At 43.4% G+C, this 16,745-nt stretch overlaps 1 protein-coding gene across 2 annotated transcripts in view; it reads left to right on the top strand.

The window, feature by feature from the left end:
* Positions 1–16,745, top strand: part of RETREG1 (reticulophagy regulator 1) — a 126,526-nt gene that overhangs the window by 87,725 nt on the left and 22,056 nt on the right. The window contains exon 1 of one of the 2 annotated variants that reach the window (XM_007188242.3): positions 525–883. The exons of the other annotated variant lie outside the window; for it this stretch is intronic. Coding sequence (XP_007188304.2) covers positions 849–883 — 35 coding nt within the window. The 5' untranslated portion in view covers positions 525–848. Of the gene's footprint in view, positions 1–524; positions 884–16,745 lie in introns of those variants that run through there. 2 annotated transcript variants of the gene reach the window in all.

The following is a 16,745-nucleotide window of genomic DNA, read 5'->3' as shown; positions in this document are numbered from 1 at the left end:
ACTCGTACGTAATGATGGGCCAAGCTATCAGAACATCTCAGGCCCACAGCTCAGCCAAATTCCAATGTCAGGCTGGTCCCTGATGACAGAGGGAAGTCCCTCCGAAGAAACCGTGTTGCCCAAAGGAACACATGGACTCATATTTGTGTGCTTACTTCAGAGTTGAGAAATCTAGATGACCCAAAGGAAGATTGTCTTGCAAAATAATATCCCTCCAAACACCATTGTTTATTGGCATTTTCCCCCTTTTTTTTGTGAGTAAGGGATCTTTTTGCTGAGTGGCTAAGCATTTCCAGAACAAACAAGCCTCTCAGCTCTCGCGGTCCTGCCCACTTTGCTCTCCACCCTCCAGCCCCTCCTGTGAGGTGGAGATCTGATAGCCCAGGCTGAAGTTTCCAGCTCGCCGCCCTTTGGGGGTGCCTTGTCATGCCAGGAAAAAGCAGGAAATAGAAAGGGTAGGCTGGCTTAGGTGAAGTCATCCTGGTAAAGGTTAATAGCTGGGTGGTGACACCTCCTCACAGGACTGGAGCGAAAAAGCTGGGCAGCTGGGCAGCGCTTGCTCCCAGCTGCCTGTCACGGTCCTGGGAGCAAGAGGTGACCTATTTATTTTTAGAAGGGGACAGTCATAATAGCCCGGCTCCTAGCTTCATTCAAGGCAGGCGGGGGCTTTGGGAGTTTGTAAACACCTACTTTCTGAGTAGGGGAGGAGTGCTTTACTCCAAAAAGAAAAGAACTTGACTACTGGGGTTTTCCCCTCCGGATAGTAATCGTTAGTGTGGAGAAGAAACTGTCGTAGCACAAAAGTGCTGCAGCCTTCTCCACTTTGTTATTATTTTCAAAGGGCAGAAATGCCTGAAGGTGAGGACTTTGGATCAGGCAAAAGGTAATTATGATATACATTTACTTTTTCTTGAGTCTATTTCATTTGCTGGTTATCTTTCTAAAAAATACTGTGACTAATTTAGAAGGTAGTTGAAATTAGAATTTAAAAAGGAGTGCAATCCCTTAATTCCAGGAAATAGAATTTTCTTTAGCATGAAGAGAGAGACATAAAATTAACTGAATATACCTGTAGAAACATATGCCAGTAAGTGTTTTTCTTGAGTGAGGAAGTGACGGCCCGAAATTATCAAAAAGTGCTTCTTCCTACACCCTGTAAAGTCTACTTGAGTTTTTTGATGTTTGATTTTTAACTTCAGATGGTAGTTGTTAGAAATCTAAGCTCGTAAACATTTTGTAAATTGCTTGCATTTTAAAGACTTGAACATTTCTAAAGGTTAATAGTTAGACCAATATACCCGTTCTGGTATTACAATACTTTTTTTAACCATAGATCTTATCTTTGAAAATATGATCATTGGGCCCCCATATGCAGTACATTAACTGTATTAATGTTTTATTAGTATCTGTCTCTAAGAAAGGGGGATAGAGACGGGAAAGGAAGCAGGCAGTTATTTCTATTAATATGAGCACAACTTGTGTCCATATTGGAAGTTTCCATTTCTACCCCCATTGCTGTGTTAACAAAATTTATATAAATTGGTGTCACTTGAATTCTAATTAGGGTCATTGAAATTCAGATATGAAGATGTAGAAAGAAAGTTGTTTAAAAAAAGGACAAGAGGTTATTGCCAATTTTATTGTCAAAGAAAGTGGAAACTGGTAACTCTCTAGGAACAGGAATACCACAATTTTTTTTGTCCTTGTATAAGCATTCCTTTTCAGCCATGGTTGTATGGTGTGTTTGTGTGTGTGTGTGTGTGTGTGTGTTGACTATAATCAGTTGTAATCATGTCCTTAAAAGCTACTTTTCTCTTTAGTTTTCTAGTTTTCATTTTCTTCCAAATTCCTTCCCCATCCATCAAAGGGGACGTTAAGTTCACATTTAATTGAATAATGAAAGAACTTTCTATATAAAATGAGACATTAAGTCAAGTGCTTGGAGATGACATTCACACAAGTGCCTAGATTTAGGACATGGACTAATTAAATAGTTGAGGAAACACTTTCAGAGAATTTTAGATGTCAGTCTTGGTTTGAGATGATGGGTGATCTACCAGTATTGTACGTATCCCCCTTATGACATTTGAACATTTCTGAAAGCAGGACTTTCTCTTTTTCACTTTACATCATGGCATTCCCACCAGCTCTCTGCATAGAATTTTGCACAGAATAGGCACTTTTATAAATACTTGTGAATGGAATGTATTTATAAACCATTTTTAACACCTGCAGTAAATATCTAGGGGACCTGATCATTTTAGAGACTGAAGGGAGAGACTTGGCAGAAATGTAATAAGGGTTGCCTTAATGAAATGGAACATTCCCACAATTAAATTAAATCATAATTAATTGTGGATAATTATAAATATTTTGAACAAGTAGTTTATGATGTAAACTAAACAAACAAGTTTTTTTCTAAGAATGTTTTACCGGTTACAAGATAAACAGACAAGAAGGAGAATAAATAAATAAATAAATAAATAAATAAATACACACACACACACACACACACACACACACAATATACACATATCTAATAATAATTATTATTATCAAAGACTAATAACTTGCTGAAAGTGGGAAACGCCCTCTCACTCCTTTGAAGTAGGCTACCCCGCCTCACCTTTTTTGTTCTGATGAGATAACTCCCAGCTCTCAACAGTTGGTAGTTTTCTATGGAATATACTTTGCTCCTTACATTTGTTTGTTTTTTTCAATATCTGTGCAGAAAGTTAGAAAGGGAACCCCAGACAGGGGGAACATTTAGAGCCAGGCTAAAAGTAAAATATTACATTTGAGAGGGAATCTTACTCTTGCTAAATTTGAGATGATTACATGCCATTGGACACGTCCTTTGGGGCCACACCTAAGAGAGAAATAACTATTATTATCAGTCTCGAATCTGCTGGCCAAACGTGTTTTTCAAGCTTGATTGCAGCCGGTTCTGGGTGAGTCCCACGTTCAGGCTTCTTCCTGTTACTTTAGTCCCATTTTGGAATTTGCTGAATCAAATTGCTCTGTAACGGGCAGTGAGCGAAATCTGAACTTAATCAGTGGAAAGCAAATGACGGGAGGCTTCGATAGGGTATCCGGGTGTTGTGCTTAGGGTACCTCACGGGCCGGCTGCTTCGTGTGCTGTGGTCCAGTGGCCCCGACGCACCATTTCATATTCACCAAGTGGACGAACGTGAAGACAGCTGCCTGGGGGGCGGGGGGAGGCGGAGGAGAGACCCTCCTCCTTGCTGTTTATCTCGTTGCCAGTAATAAACGCTCTTGGTAAGAACCTCCAGAGACTCCGCACCAGTGTCATGGTCAGGAGGTGAGGGGAGAGGGTGTGAGAGAATGCCATTCTGACGCCGGGTAAGGAAGGCAGAAAGCCAAGCAGGAAGCATCGGGTGCCAAAGAAGAAGGAAGAAAGTAGGGGCCGCAACCGGGGAGGCAGACAGGATCAAGAAATACGAGGAGAATCGTCCCCTGGCCAGGGGTCTGGCTCCCTTGGTTTCTCATCCCGCCTCCCACCTCATTTCGGACCCCACCTTGGATGCAGCAGGTGGGCCCTGGGATGTCTTCAGTAGCCCGATTTGCGGTGGCGGGGGGATGGGGACAGGTGAAACATCGTCCGGTCCAGCTGCCTTGAAGCGGGTGGATCCAAGGCTACCCGGACTTAGGAGACTATTACCCAAGGACAGCGTGCAGTTTTAGCACTTAAGAAGCAAAATGTTGGCTGCTAATGCAGGGCTCTCTGAAGCTTGTTATTTGATGTCTCATACAACATAGTAAAGATGCAAAAGCTTGAAAAAGGCCACTGAGCCTCTAAAACTAACTCTGTAACAGCAGTCTCGGCTGCTCTGCCCTGCCCTGGAGTGGAGAGGTTGCCCTATATTTGGGCTCTGGATATACGAAGGGCGTTTGTATTTAAGAAAACCAAAGCTCTTTAAAAGCACACTGGCCTCTGTAGTATTTGGAAATGGCATTAGCAATCACACTGAATTATATTCTTGGAAGGTTGAAAAGAAATTGATTTAAATGTATTCTTTAATCCAGATGTTTTAATGATTCAGGTTGGCCTGATTATGGGCTTAATTTCACCTTGTGGATGAAGCCTATGCTTTGATAGTACTATTTCTTTCATATATAAAGTGAGGCTAAGAAAAGCCTCACAGAGAAGTCTGACCAGCCCGCCCCCAGCTCAAGCTTTGTGCGTCTGGACGTTCGGTCGAGATGGGTTCCCACAAACAAGCGTATTTCAGCTTTCATAGGCCTGCACAAGTCCTTATGCTGTTGGTTTTGAAATAGGTACAGAGAGGTGAAGTGAATAAATAAGCCTGTGCAGACAGACATGTGTATCGTTACATGGTGGCGACGCACGAGGTGGGCTCAACACCCAGCAAGGTCAGTGTGGTCAGCACACAAGGAGAAGGGAGAGGCTGGCTGGAGGTGAGTGGGGGCGGTGTATGGGGACCCCTCATTGGGCCTTGTAGGCAGTGGTGTGTTGGTAAATGTCTAGCAACCAGCTCTCTCCTCTTTGGCATTCGTTGATTTCTGTGGTGTAACTACATCACTGTGGTCAATTTCAGGCCACCCACGTGAGGTCAGTGAAAGCAGCGTTCAGAAGATATGGGAAAAACTGGTCAGCCAGGGGTCAGCCCCAGAACCCAAGTGATTCGGACTGCTGCAAGAGCTTGTGTTTAATTCGAAGTGTGCTCCAGCTTCTTCGTTTATATATTCCTAAGGCATATGAGACATTCGGGAAAGGTTTGTCGAAGGAATGAATGATTTATTTTTCTTCCACCCTCTAATATGGTCGTGGAAAAATCTGTCTCAGGCATAGACAATGTTTACCACTTTTGAAATCCTACTTTGACCCAGATGGGCTAATATTTGAAATTGATTAAGAGCATGGAGAATAACGCAATCTATCCTTGTTGCAAGAGAGTGTGTTTAGTGTGAGATATCTTAATCACCAGTTAACAAGCAACGTGCTTCCCAAACCCTTGTGGTTCCCCAGCAAGCTTCTGGTAATCAAACCCTGTTAAAGCTCATTTCTATTTTATCAACACAGGGTGACTAATTCTCTGCCATCCCTAAAATGTGAGGAAGGTGTCTTTGCTTTCCAAAGCCAAAGGAGGGCTGCAGCTGCTGTGTGGTGGGCCACGGAGAGGTCTGTCCCAGGGCTGCCAAGAGAAGCTGTCCCTGACAGAAGGACAGCCCCACTCACGCAGGCTGCCCTGCTCCCAGCCTTTGGTCTCTTCATGGGCAAATCCATGTCTGGATCCACTTGGTGTCTCCTCACTATGGAAATCTGAGTCCCACAGAAGGTATGTGAGGGCACAGGCTTGCTTACCTGAGGGTCAAATCTCATACACAGTGGTGTTTTCCCACTAAAAGATGTTATAACTGTCCATTGGGGGAAACAAAAATAGTGTAGAGAAAAATGAATATAAAGAAGAAAGGATCAAAATAAATAAAATAAAATTCAAGGAAAAAAAAAGAAGACAGGATCAACTGTAATCTTACTACCCTAAAAAAAGGATTATTATGTCTTGTCCTCTAGTACTTCTTTGGACAAATTTTCTTGGCAATGTTACAATAATTATATATGATACATACAATTCTGTATGCTGCTTTTTCTTCTCATAAGCATTTCCCAATGGCATTAAACATTTGGGGAGCATTTTTATTTTATTTTATTTTGTTTTATTTTATTTTATTTTACTTTACTTTTTAATTTAATTTTATTTTATTTTATTCTGGCCACACCCTGTGGCATGTGGGATCTTAGTTCCCCAACCAGGGATCAAACTTGCACCCCCTGCATTGGAAGCATGGAGACCTAACCACTGGACCGCCAGCGAAGTCCCCTGGGGAGCATTTTTAATGCCTACAAAATATGCTATCCTTTGGATTTTTCCACCTATATTAATATTACTCTATTATTCCAGATTGTTTTGCCACTTTAATTTTTCTCATTAGGGGAATCAGTGCATCAAAGGGTATGAAGTATGAGCTGGAAGTTTCCTAAGGCCTGGGTCCAGAAACTGCCCAAGCATCATTTGTACCATGTCCTGTTGGTCAAGCAGCGAAAGAATACAGATTTGAGGGGAGAGGACATGAACCCCTTTTTTCCTGAAGAACGTCAATGAATTTTGGGGCTTTATTTTAAAACTACTAGAGAGGGGGGCTTCCCTGGTGGCACAGTGGTTGAGAATCCACCTGCCAATGCAGGGGACACAGGTTCGAGCCCTGGTCCGGGAAGATCCCACATGCCGCAGAGCAACTAAGACCTGTGCCACAACTACTGAGCCTGTGCTCTAGAGCCCTCAAGCCACAACTACTGAAGCCCACGCACCACAACTACTGAAGCCCACGCGCCTAGAGCCCATGCTCCGCAACAAGAGAAGGCACCGCAATGAGAAGCCCGCACGCAGCAGTGAAGACCCAATGCAGACAACGATAAATTAATTTAAAAAAAATAAAATAAAGCTACTAGAGAGAGAAAAAAATGTTTACTATTTGTTTTTATAAAATTTTATCACTTATCGTTTGGAAGGATATTGATGGTAAAACTTACCATCTGGCTCCTTCTCCTGTTTTTAAAAAAACTTGCAGACCAGTGACATCTCTTCCTAACAGAGGAATGCTCCAGTGGTCTTGATGAATATACTTATTTATATAGAATAACTTCCTAGTTAGTTGAAGCTCACGTCTTTAGGCATAAACACCTAACTATTTTAACTATTCTGTAGAGTGACTGCAGACATGGTCTGTGGAATGTTGCAAAGCTGTTTCCAATCCTGGCTGCAAATCCCAACCTCACCACTGACTAGCTGGGTGACCTCTCTGAATTTCATTTTGTTATCAATAAAATGGGGATAATAATACTTCCTTTATAGGTTTGTCCTATAGATTAAATATGGTAATCCACATTAAATATTTAGCTTAGTGAATGGCTCATAGTAAGTCCTCAAAAAATAGTTAATAATAATAATACTTACATAAGTTATATACTTCCTTAGCAGCACAGAATATATGATAATACGGAGGATATTCAGTATGTGCAATCCATCCACTCTCTAGATGGTGGGCTCAACCATGGGTGTGTACAGAGTTGGTGCATTCCTGGTTGGTTTGGTCTAGATGGTCTGTTTGGATAGGGCCACAAGGGTTGTGTGTTTGGTTCACATTGTTTTGATCCTTCCTGGAATTGATTTAACCTAAGTGAGCATGGGTGTCATGCCAGTGACGTGTGTTGAGTCAGAGTATTTACCCCTTCTCTGGGGAACAAGGATGTCTGCCCAATGCCTCCGACAGTGAGCTGAGTACCCACAGGAGGGAGTTCACAGCACATGTTGTCTCTTGTCTAATTGGTTTGTTTTAATCTTATGGGCACCGTGAATCTTCTAAATGATCATATTTCTATCTCTGATTTAGCCATTTGGAGGTAAAATTACAGCTCCCTTCTAGATAGTAAATGGGACCCTCTGGATGCACTTCTGAATGCTCTTCTTCCCCTGGGCTTTCCTATTTTCTCTCCCATCAGGCCTTTTAGCCTCGTTCCTTGGTAGGGCCACCACCCCCGTGGTGGCAGGGGATGTGTACAAGGCATCCAGCTGAGAGAGCCAGTGGGGGATTGACGTCCATCCCAGGCTCTACCCCTAAGCCCTGTGCCCTCGGGAGGGGCTGCATCTCCTGGACAAGGTGCACCGTTTTGCACAAATACATCCTGTGGACTAATAGGCTCTGCCCCCCGAGGTGTTTATTTTATCCCCGTTATCTATGTACTTTTTTTTTTTTTTTAATAATTATTTATTTATTTATTTTTGGCTGCGTTGGGTCTTCATTGCTGCACACAGGCTTCCTCTAGTTGTGGTGAGCGGGGGCCACTCTTGGTTGCGGTGCACATGCTTCTTATTGAGGTGGCTTCTCTTGTTGCAGAGCACGGGCTCTAGGCGAGTGGGCTCGGTAGTTGTGGCTCACGGGCTTAGTTGCTCCGCGGCATGTGGGATCTTCCCGGACCAGGGCCCGAACCCGTGTCCCCTGCATTGGCAGGCGGATTCTCAACCACTGTGCCACCAGGGAAGTCCCTTCTATGTACTTTTATAAGCGACGACCTCAAGCCCTTTCTGCCCCAGAGTTAGATAAAGTGATTACCAAGAGGATAGCCACGGCCTGCAGGCAAATCCAATATATACATCTGTATGAAGAAACAGAAAATGAAGTGTCCCGCTCACCTAGTTTTAAACTTAAGACAAGGGAACAAAAAGCGATTCAATTCTAGAGAAGGTCAGTTATAGGTTGGAGTTAAGGTGAAAGAAATTCAACGCCTCCATTTTGTGTTTGAGAAAACGGGGCATCAGCTTGCAGTGTTTAAAGAAAGGTTGCTTTGAAAATCAGAAATTTTCTTCAGTAATCACACTTCTCTTTCAACTGAAGTCAAGGGATTTCAGTTGGTTTCTGGGGCTGGTTGGCCACGTGGCAGCTTAGTAAGAATGTATAATAAGAACCAGCCCAAAGTCAGAAGAAAGATCTTCAGGCAGAAGTGAGTTAAAACTCTGTTTGTGTTTCTTCAGCCGTTCTTGTGAAACCGCCAGTGAACTCTGAATAGGAAGATAGACACGAGCTCCTGGAGGGGGTCCTGGCTTCTGGCTCTTTGGCCAGAGTAACCTCATCTCATCCAGTGTTTTGCGAGTGAGATGATCAGGCAGGACGTTTCTACCTGAACTTTTTCTGATTTCTCTCTCATCCTCTCCTGCATCCGTTCTCTCTCTTACATCTTTCCCCTGGTGCCTTCACACCAGGAACTGCTTTCTCACCCGTGGTACCCGCCACCTCTGGATCCCACGTTGGCAAAGGCGAGGGGATAAACCTGGATGTAGCAACACGTGGCAATGCACCCAGGTCACAAAGTGTCCTGATGCAGACTCCGGGAAACAGTGGGGTAGCGAGTGTCCTGGCTGTTCCTGGGAGACGCACACAAGCTCAGTGCTCAAGAGGACAGATGTGTTACCCTTGGGAGGAGACTCCCTTGAGCCTTCCAGGCCAGAACACACTGTCCCCCCGCCCCACCGCCAACAGCCTCATTTTTGCAGGATCAGCCTGCCCTGGGCGTGATTGTCACCCACTGGGACAGTGCCACCGAGGGCTATTAAAGCTGTTGCCCTGTGGCTTCAGCAGCATCTGGGGAGGGGTCACCAGACGGCAGAGTCTTCCTCTTGGAGGGGGGCTGCAGTTGTGAGTGCCTGATAGGGAAAGAGGTGAGAGAGAGGTCGGACCCCCAGATGCCTCCTCTCCCCCGTAACTGTGATTTGCGACGGGTTGCTCTGTTTCCAGGGTGGAGACTGGTCCTCCAGAGCTGGGCAGACACCCACTTGTGGTAGTGCTTAAGACGTGTCACATAGTAATTACCAGCGTGATGCAGCCTCTTAGCTAGCTGTAAACAGAAGGAGCAGCTGTGCACCAGTATTATCCTGTGACTCAGGAAGTGACATCTCCTGGTGGGGTTTTAGTTGAACTCTAAGCAAGTGTTTTATTTTTGAAAGGAAAACAAGCCCATCTATCAGGGGAGCATCTTCGCATTATGCCTATAGAAATTATCCCTTTAAACTTCATCTTCAGACAAGATGAGGGGATTACAAATGTGTTTCTATATTTTTGGAAATTACTAGTGTCTACTACTGAGAGTATTCTATGTAGGGCTCACTAATTATGTGTCATATGTATGTTTAAACGTGGTTCTCTTCTCTAAGAAATTAACTCAGTGTTTCTGGAGTAGCTTGTAACGTAAGTGGTGGATAACCTTCCTTCCAAAGTAATTAAACTGAATGTGAATTCTAAATAGTCATAATTTCCGCATTTTGTAATACTTAAGAACTTCCTTTTAGAAGTGTATTTGTTTGTATGAAGGAAGACTTTGAGACGTAGATTTCGTAATAAAAGGAATACACACATCAATAGATTATAAACCTAGAATTAATCGACTTGCTTGCTGAAACAAGAAGAGATTTGCTCAGTAAACTAAGATACGACAAATGTTGGCAGCGACAATAAAGGAAGTAATTGATAATCCCTTTTTTGGGCACAGCAGAGGGGAAAATGGGAGATGGTTTGTTCCATAAGGTAACTGTTGAAGGTTTGATGGCAGATGACGTCTTTCTTTCATGCCAACTCCTATAAACTGGAAATGGTGCCTGGAGCTCTCATAGGGTTGTGAGGCCTCATCAGGAAGGTTCTGGAAAGAGTGTGATGGTCTGCCATACCTGGGGAGGGTGGTTATGTGGGTGAAGCCCACTGTACCAGGGTAAGAAGTCGGGGTGGGAGGTGGAAGGGGTGGGGTATAATCTTTGTTTATTTAGATAAACTTTGAAAGATCCTAAAAGTTTTCAGTGACATTGATGGCACCTTGACTTTTCCCCCTCCATTAGATACCAATGTTCTGAAGCTTGAGACCTTAGCAACTCTACCCAGGAAAAATCTGAAAGTTAGATGCCTTTTGCTAAAACCTGGATAAACTTTTAGGGCAAGGACTATTTTAAGATCAGAGGAAACCTTTCTCATTCTAATACTTGACAAGTCAAATCTGGCATACAACAGCTTCACCAGCAACGTGACAGGAAATTGTGTGCTTATGTCGCATGTGTTACTGGCAAAAGGACTATTTTTCTAACCACAGGCTTGGGAGGCTGGTGGGTTGGAGCTGGAAAGACCCGGGTTCAAATCTGGGTTTTCTTGGTCGTGTCTGCTTTCTCATCTGAAAACGGGAGCATTTTATCCACCTTGTCTGATTGTTGTGAGGATTAGAGAGAATATTATAAAGCTCCGAATGTAGTTCCTGGCCCTTGGTACATGCACAATAAGTGAAAGGTGTCTTTAGGCTAAAAGCTCTTGAATGGTTCCCGGTTGGCTTGCTGGGCTAATCAGTGATCCCCGTCACCGCTGTATAACCATATGGCTGAAGCCCATGACACCCAGAACCCAGCAGGTCAGTGCAGCCCGGAGGCCAAGTCCACCCCACAGCCCGTTTTTATAAATCAAATTTTGTTGGCACACATCACGCTCTTCCATTGGCACGTGGTCTATGGCTGCCCTCACGCTATAATGGCAGAGTTGACTACACGGACTGTATGGCCAGCAGAGAGCAAAATATTTGCCCTCCAGCCCTTTAGAGAACACGTTTGTCTCCCCGACTCTAGTGTAGAACCGCTTCCAGCATTTGAGTCGTGTGCTTACTGAGTCAGAGCGTTCATTCTCAAATCTCTTAAGGCCCATTGTCATTGCTACTGTAATTGCATAATTTTAATGATAAATTGTGTAAACTGATGAAATAAGAGATCAAAAGGAGTATTGTTGTGGGAGCCTCTACTGGTTGTTCCCACATACTCGACTTCCTTTCCTTGGATAGTAGAATCTCAAGTTTCAGCCCGATGATGGCCACCAGCAATTGAATTACATTTCCTAGGTTCCCTTGCAGCCAGGTATGGCTGCGTGACTGCATTCCAGCCAGTGGGAGGTGGGTGAAAGCTTTGCATGCAACTTGCAGGCCATGACTTCAAAGGGAGAGGGAGTGCCCTCTGCTTCCTTTTTCCCCTCCCTGCTGGCTGCAGTGGTCCATGGGATGACTGTGTGATTTGAGAATATGGAGCTTCAAGACGGAAAGAGCCTGGGTTTTCAACATTATAGAGATTCTGTGTCAGCCCTGAACCACTATGCTCTGTCCATGAGGGAGAAATGAAGTGCTCTCTCATTTAAACCCATCACTTAGACCTTTGATACAACAGGCAAACTTATATCTTAATACATACAGTTGTTTATCCTTAAGAAAACTGTTGAATGTATTAGGAAGAATCAGTAAGGGCCAGTTGCTGATAAAGCTTTTTGAAAAAAGTGAACAAACAGCTAAAAAGGTTGGTGGGGGATAGGCATAAAAATTGAGAATGATCCTTTACGTGGGTTGTTTGATTCGTCATTAAATTCTTGCTCCTTTTTAAATAAATGAAACTAGAAATCATGAGTAATTCATGGGGATGTGTTTTATGCCAGAACGCCAATCTTTGTTGCAAGCCCTAACTCAACTGGAACTATTATAACTCCCGCAGCACGTATTCATAAATTAATATTTATTGGATTGAGTTGACTGCCCCAAGGGTGTACTGCTTGGTTTCTTAGTCTCCAGTCAGCATTCAAGTTCTACCCTGAGTCTAAGAATATTCATGCCAATTACTCATTAATATGGTTGAGAATTAATCCCCTACACCAGCCCAGATAAGGGAATAGGAAAGTTATCGAATACTGAAAAAGCAGCTTAAAAGTGACTACTGTTTGCAACAGATAAAGATAGACTGTGATAGCTCTTTTAAACCCCATGATGAAAATCTAAGAAAGGAAGTTTAATGACTCTCAGGTAATTAGGCCCTGACAGTTAGGAGCGCCCATTGTTTCTGGTAAATTTGCCTTTACCTTCTAACCCCCATCTCTTTGGTCTCCTGCTCCACATTTCCAGTGAAATCATAGGTCCCTGCTTTGACCAAACGCAGGCCAGCTGGGCATCTGCTCTGGCCTTGCAGTCCCCAGGGCCTGGAAATCAGCAACCCATTGTAAAGGAAAGATGAAATTCCTTATATGGCTTTAAGTTTCTCCATTACAGGACCTCAGATATTGACATTTTACATCTTTAATACCCTCACAGCCTCAGAAAATGGAAGCAGACTGGACCTTCTCAGCTTATGAGGAGGTCTGTTTGCTGGGAACCTCTTTCGGCCTGAGATCTGACACTTCGACATCAGTACTTGAAGGGTCACTGTTAGCTACTGGCTGAGATTGTCTTTCGCATCAATACCACCAGGGATGTGTTAAGGGATATTGCCAGCTTTAAGTATTCCTCTCTCAAGTTAGTATCAATTTAAATCAACTCTTTATAGGAGAAGATAAATGTTTATTTCATAAAAGTGGCGGACATATTTGGAGTTTTCCTAAATTCAGCCTTTTAGGTAAACGTGAGTGGATTATAAAATCCTTGAGCAGAAGACATCATTGATTATCGAATCCAGCAGCACTCAGCCCGGGGCCCATGGACCATCTGAATTCCCGAGGTATTTTGAAGGAGACCATTATCCAAAAACAGTTAATATCCGATCTGGTCCAGCTCCTTATTTTATAGACTTGAGAAACCCGAATTCCTCCTGTGGACTAGTCAGAACAGCCTCCCAGGGGCTTCGGTGGTTGCCGTGCCACTGATGTGTGGCATTCTTTAGCATATTTGTTAAAAGAACATTAATTTCATTTCCTCTTATGATTCCAAAGAGTCAATTCAGAACAGAATTCACAGAGTTGGTTCATTCCTGGCCTCTCGGACTATATATTCAAAGGGAACTTAATTTTTAAGTGAACTTAATCATATTCTTAGCGTCTGGGGTGTCTAGTGGCTGTGGTATGTACGGGGATCACTCAAATCGTGTTGGCACTGGATAGTTTTGTTAAAGATTACATAGATTAGAAGGTATGGGCTTTGTAAGAGAAACAAAGGCAGGTATCTGTCTTTTTTTTTTTTTTTTTTAAAGAAATTCACGTTCTTTTATTTATTTATTTATTTATTTATTTATGGCTGTGTTGGGTCTTCGTTTCTGTGCGAGGGCTTTCTCTAGCTGCGGCAAGCGGGGGCCACTCTTCATCGCGGTGCGCGGGCCTCTCACTATCGCGGCCTCTCTTGTTGCGGAGCACAGGCTCCAGACGCGCAGGCTCAGTAGCTGTGGTGCACGGGCTTAGCTGCTCCGCGGCATGTGGGGTCTTCCCAGACCAGGGCTCGAACCCATGTCCCCTGCATTGGCAGGCAGATTCTCAACCACTGCGCCACCAGGGAAGCCCCAGGTATCTGTCTTTAAAAACAATTACCTTTTCTAGAACCCAACATTTTGATGAGCCATTTTTTCCATTTCTTGAAAATGCATTGTGGTAGCATGAGCTAGGGGAAAAAAAAGCAAGAAGAATATACATAATAAATTAAGTTCTGATCAAAATACAATTCTAAACATAGAACATCTTTCAAGACAATGATTAAAAGATATCTCTCTCTGTCTTTCAGTGCATGTTGTTTAAAATAGTCATTGTGTTGTTTAATTATGGGTGCTTTTCTTTGACCATTTGGCTCCATTGGTTCCCTTTTGGCTGTGGTCAATCCCTGAAGACTCATTACCTTTGTGGCTCTCACCTAGGATGATGAACTCACAAGGAGCTCAGGATGAAATATTTAGCACCACTTAATTGATCTACTTAACTGGGTGGAGACAACCCTTGGCATGTCCAGGCCCAGTTAAATGCCATTTCACAGTAGTTTTGTCCTTGTGGTTCTGGATGGTTCTCACACGGGAAAAGTATTGGTTTGGCCAAAAGGTTCGTTCGGGTTTTTCCATACCATCTTATGGAAAAACCCGAACGAACTTTTGGCCAACCAAATAAATGATTAAGGTTGATCAAAGAGCTATTTCATCTTACTATATAGGCTCTTATCAAGTCTGTTTCATGTTAGTAAATTATAGTGTTGGGGAGGAAGAAATTTTCCTCTACCCTTCTAGGTTCTTCTGGCTGGTGTAAGAATTAAATTGACACGAGACAGATTAACAGGAGAAAAACAAAAGTTTAATAACGTGTACACACAGGAGAGACCTAGGAGAACAGAGTAACTCTCCAGTATGGCCAAAACCCTCACCTGAACTACCATCTTCAGCTAAAGACAAAAGAGGTGTTGAGGGTAGTGGTTTGGAACTTCAAAGGCTAGGAAGGCAATTGACATGGAGATAGAAAAGCAAATGTTTGGTAAGTAGAGGTTTGCTGGGCTAGGAAGAGACAGTGGGACACAGAGTGGGCTCTGAGCTCTAGGGCCTGCTGAGTTTCCCTCACCACACTCAGATCATATTCTTCGCAGATGTCTCTGCTGCTAGCTTGCTTCCTGGAACAAGCCCTCTATCTGTTGATACATTATTTTAGGCAGTTAGGGGGAAGGTCAAAGTTTCTTCCTGAGTTTTTTTGGGCCTTGATTGTTTTCACCTCGAAATAATATGCATGCCAAAGAGACAACTTGGGGTGGCAAATTTTGCATCCCTACAATAGAGTACAAGCAGAACATGGGATAATAATACATTCTATATGTGTATAAAAACAAGAAGGCGTTTAACATTTTACCGACTAGCCAATCCAGTCAACAGTGACGAAGAGGGAGAGGAGAAAGGGGTATGGATGTAACCGTGTGCCCCGGAGAGAGCTGCAGGAGTTGTGAACACACAGGCACTTGCCTAGGAGATCTGATTCAGTTGTCGGCGGCTTCCTGGAAATGGCTAGAAGATTGGGCAAGCAGATGATCTCCAGTACGCCGGCTTGGCAGTTTACACACATAGAAAGCGCGTGTGGCAGCCGTTAGATTCTCCTGAACACCACGGACAGGAACTTGGACTCTGGGGGCAGGTGTGAGTGTCTGCAAAAAGGAAGGAGGATAGGGGAGATGGCGGGCACCTCTCTCACGGGCATAAGGTTCGGCCTAGATCATTCCAATCTCATTTACTCGCACTGAACTTCACTGCACAAGGGAATACGAATTTTTAAGAATAAGTTTTCCTGAGCGAATTTATAATATGAATGGAAATGAAATGTCAGAGGAACTCTTTAAGTGTTTGCAGGAACCCCTTCAGTCTTCAGGTATAAAATGCACAATGACGGTTATCGAGGTGGTGAGAAGTGCACGAAGGCAACTCCTTTTTAGTTAATTATCAGCCAGATTTTTATTGCGGTTCTATGTGTATGAGAAAGTGGGGGAAATGCAATCCCGTAGCAACTCACTCTCTAAAGCAGACAGGCTCTATTAGTTACTTTTTAGAATTTTGTTTTCCTAAAGAAACTATCACTTAGGAGAAATACGGTCTTTTGAAATTTGTCCTCACTCCATAGCGTAGGCCACTGCACCCCCTCCCTGGGCAAGAGATGCCTCCTCGGTAACCTGTGCCCAGATCCACTTCTCCCTTGCCCCCCGCACATACTCCTTTCTAGTTCGTGCCCTCCCCACTCCCAGATACATCCCCACCTTCCCGCCATGCTGCTGTTGAGTACTGCATTATTTACCATTAAAACATGCAGTATCCATACAGTAGCTTATTGTTAAAAATCTGCTTTTGAGGAAGGCCGATGGCCAATTTAGCAGGCAGGAAGACATCATAATGCGATTCTCATTTCTTTCGATGACTGACAACAGTGATCCTCTTGGTAAGGGTATGTTCCTTTAAGAGTCACCAACGTCATTCACCGGCTTTTAAATGAAGGTAAATGGGAGATGCAGTCTTTAAAGGACTAAGGTGGGACTGTGGCCTATGATTTAACAGTGTAGCGTTTTGAATAAATATCTCAATGACTGATAGTCACTGGCTCCAGGTTTGCCGTATTCCAAGGTACCCCCTTCAACACAAAGGCTGACAACAAATTCTCCCAACAAAATTAATTTTAATTGGCCTTCATTTGAAAAGCCCTCTGGAGGAACTTTATCATCGTTCAGTCTGTTTGGGTTGTATATACCTGTTCCAGCGCGGTGTGATGGGTAAGATCTCTCAAAAAACGGAATGAGGAACTATATTGTTAATGAAAAATTTTTGCACCATAAGAAATACATTCTTCGGTATTGTCACAGAAGCTTAGGTTTCATGTAACTAGGCCAGAGGTAAAAAAAAAAAAAAAAAAAGACAGGGAGAGGACATTTCCTTTTGATTCCA

Source organism: Balaenoptera acutorostrata, chromosome 2 (genome assembly GCF_949987535.1).
Source record: "Balaenoptera acutorostrata chromosome 2, mBalAcu1.1, whole genome shotgun sequence".
Taxonomy (NCBI): Eukaryota; Metazoa; Chordata; class Mammalia; order Artiodactyla; family Balaenopteridae; genus Balaenoptera; species Balaenoptera acutorostrata.
The sequence above is the reverse complement of the archived record's forward strand: the minus strand, read 5'-3'. Positions and strand labels throughout refer to the sequence as shown.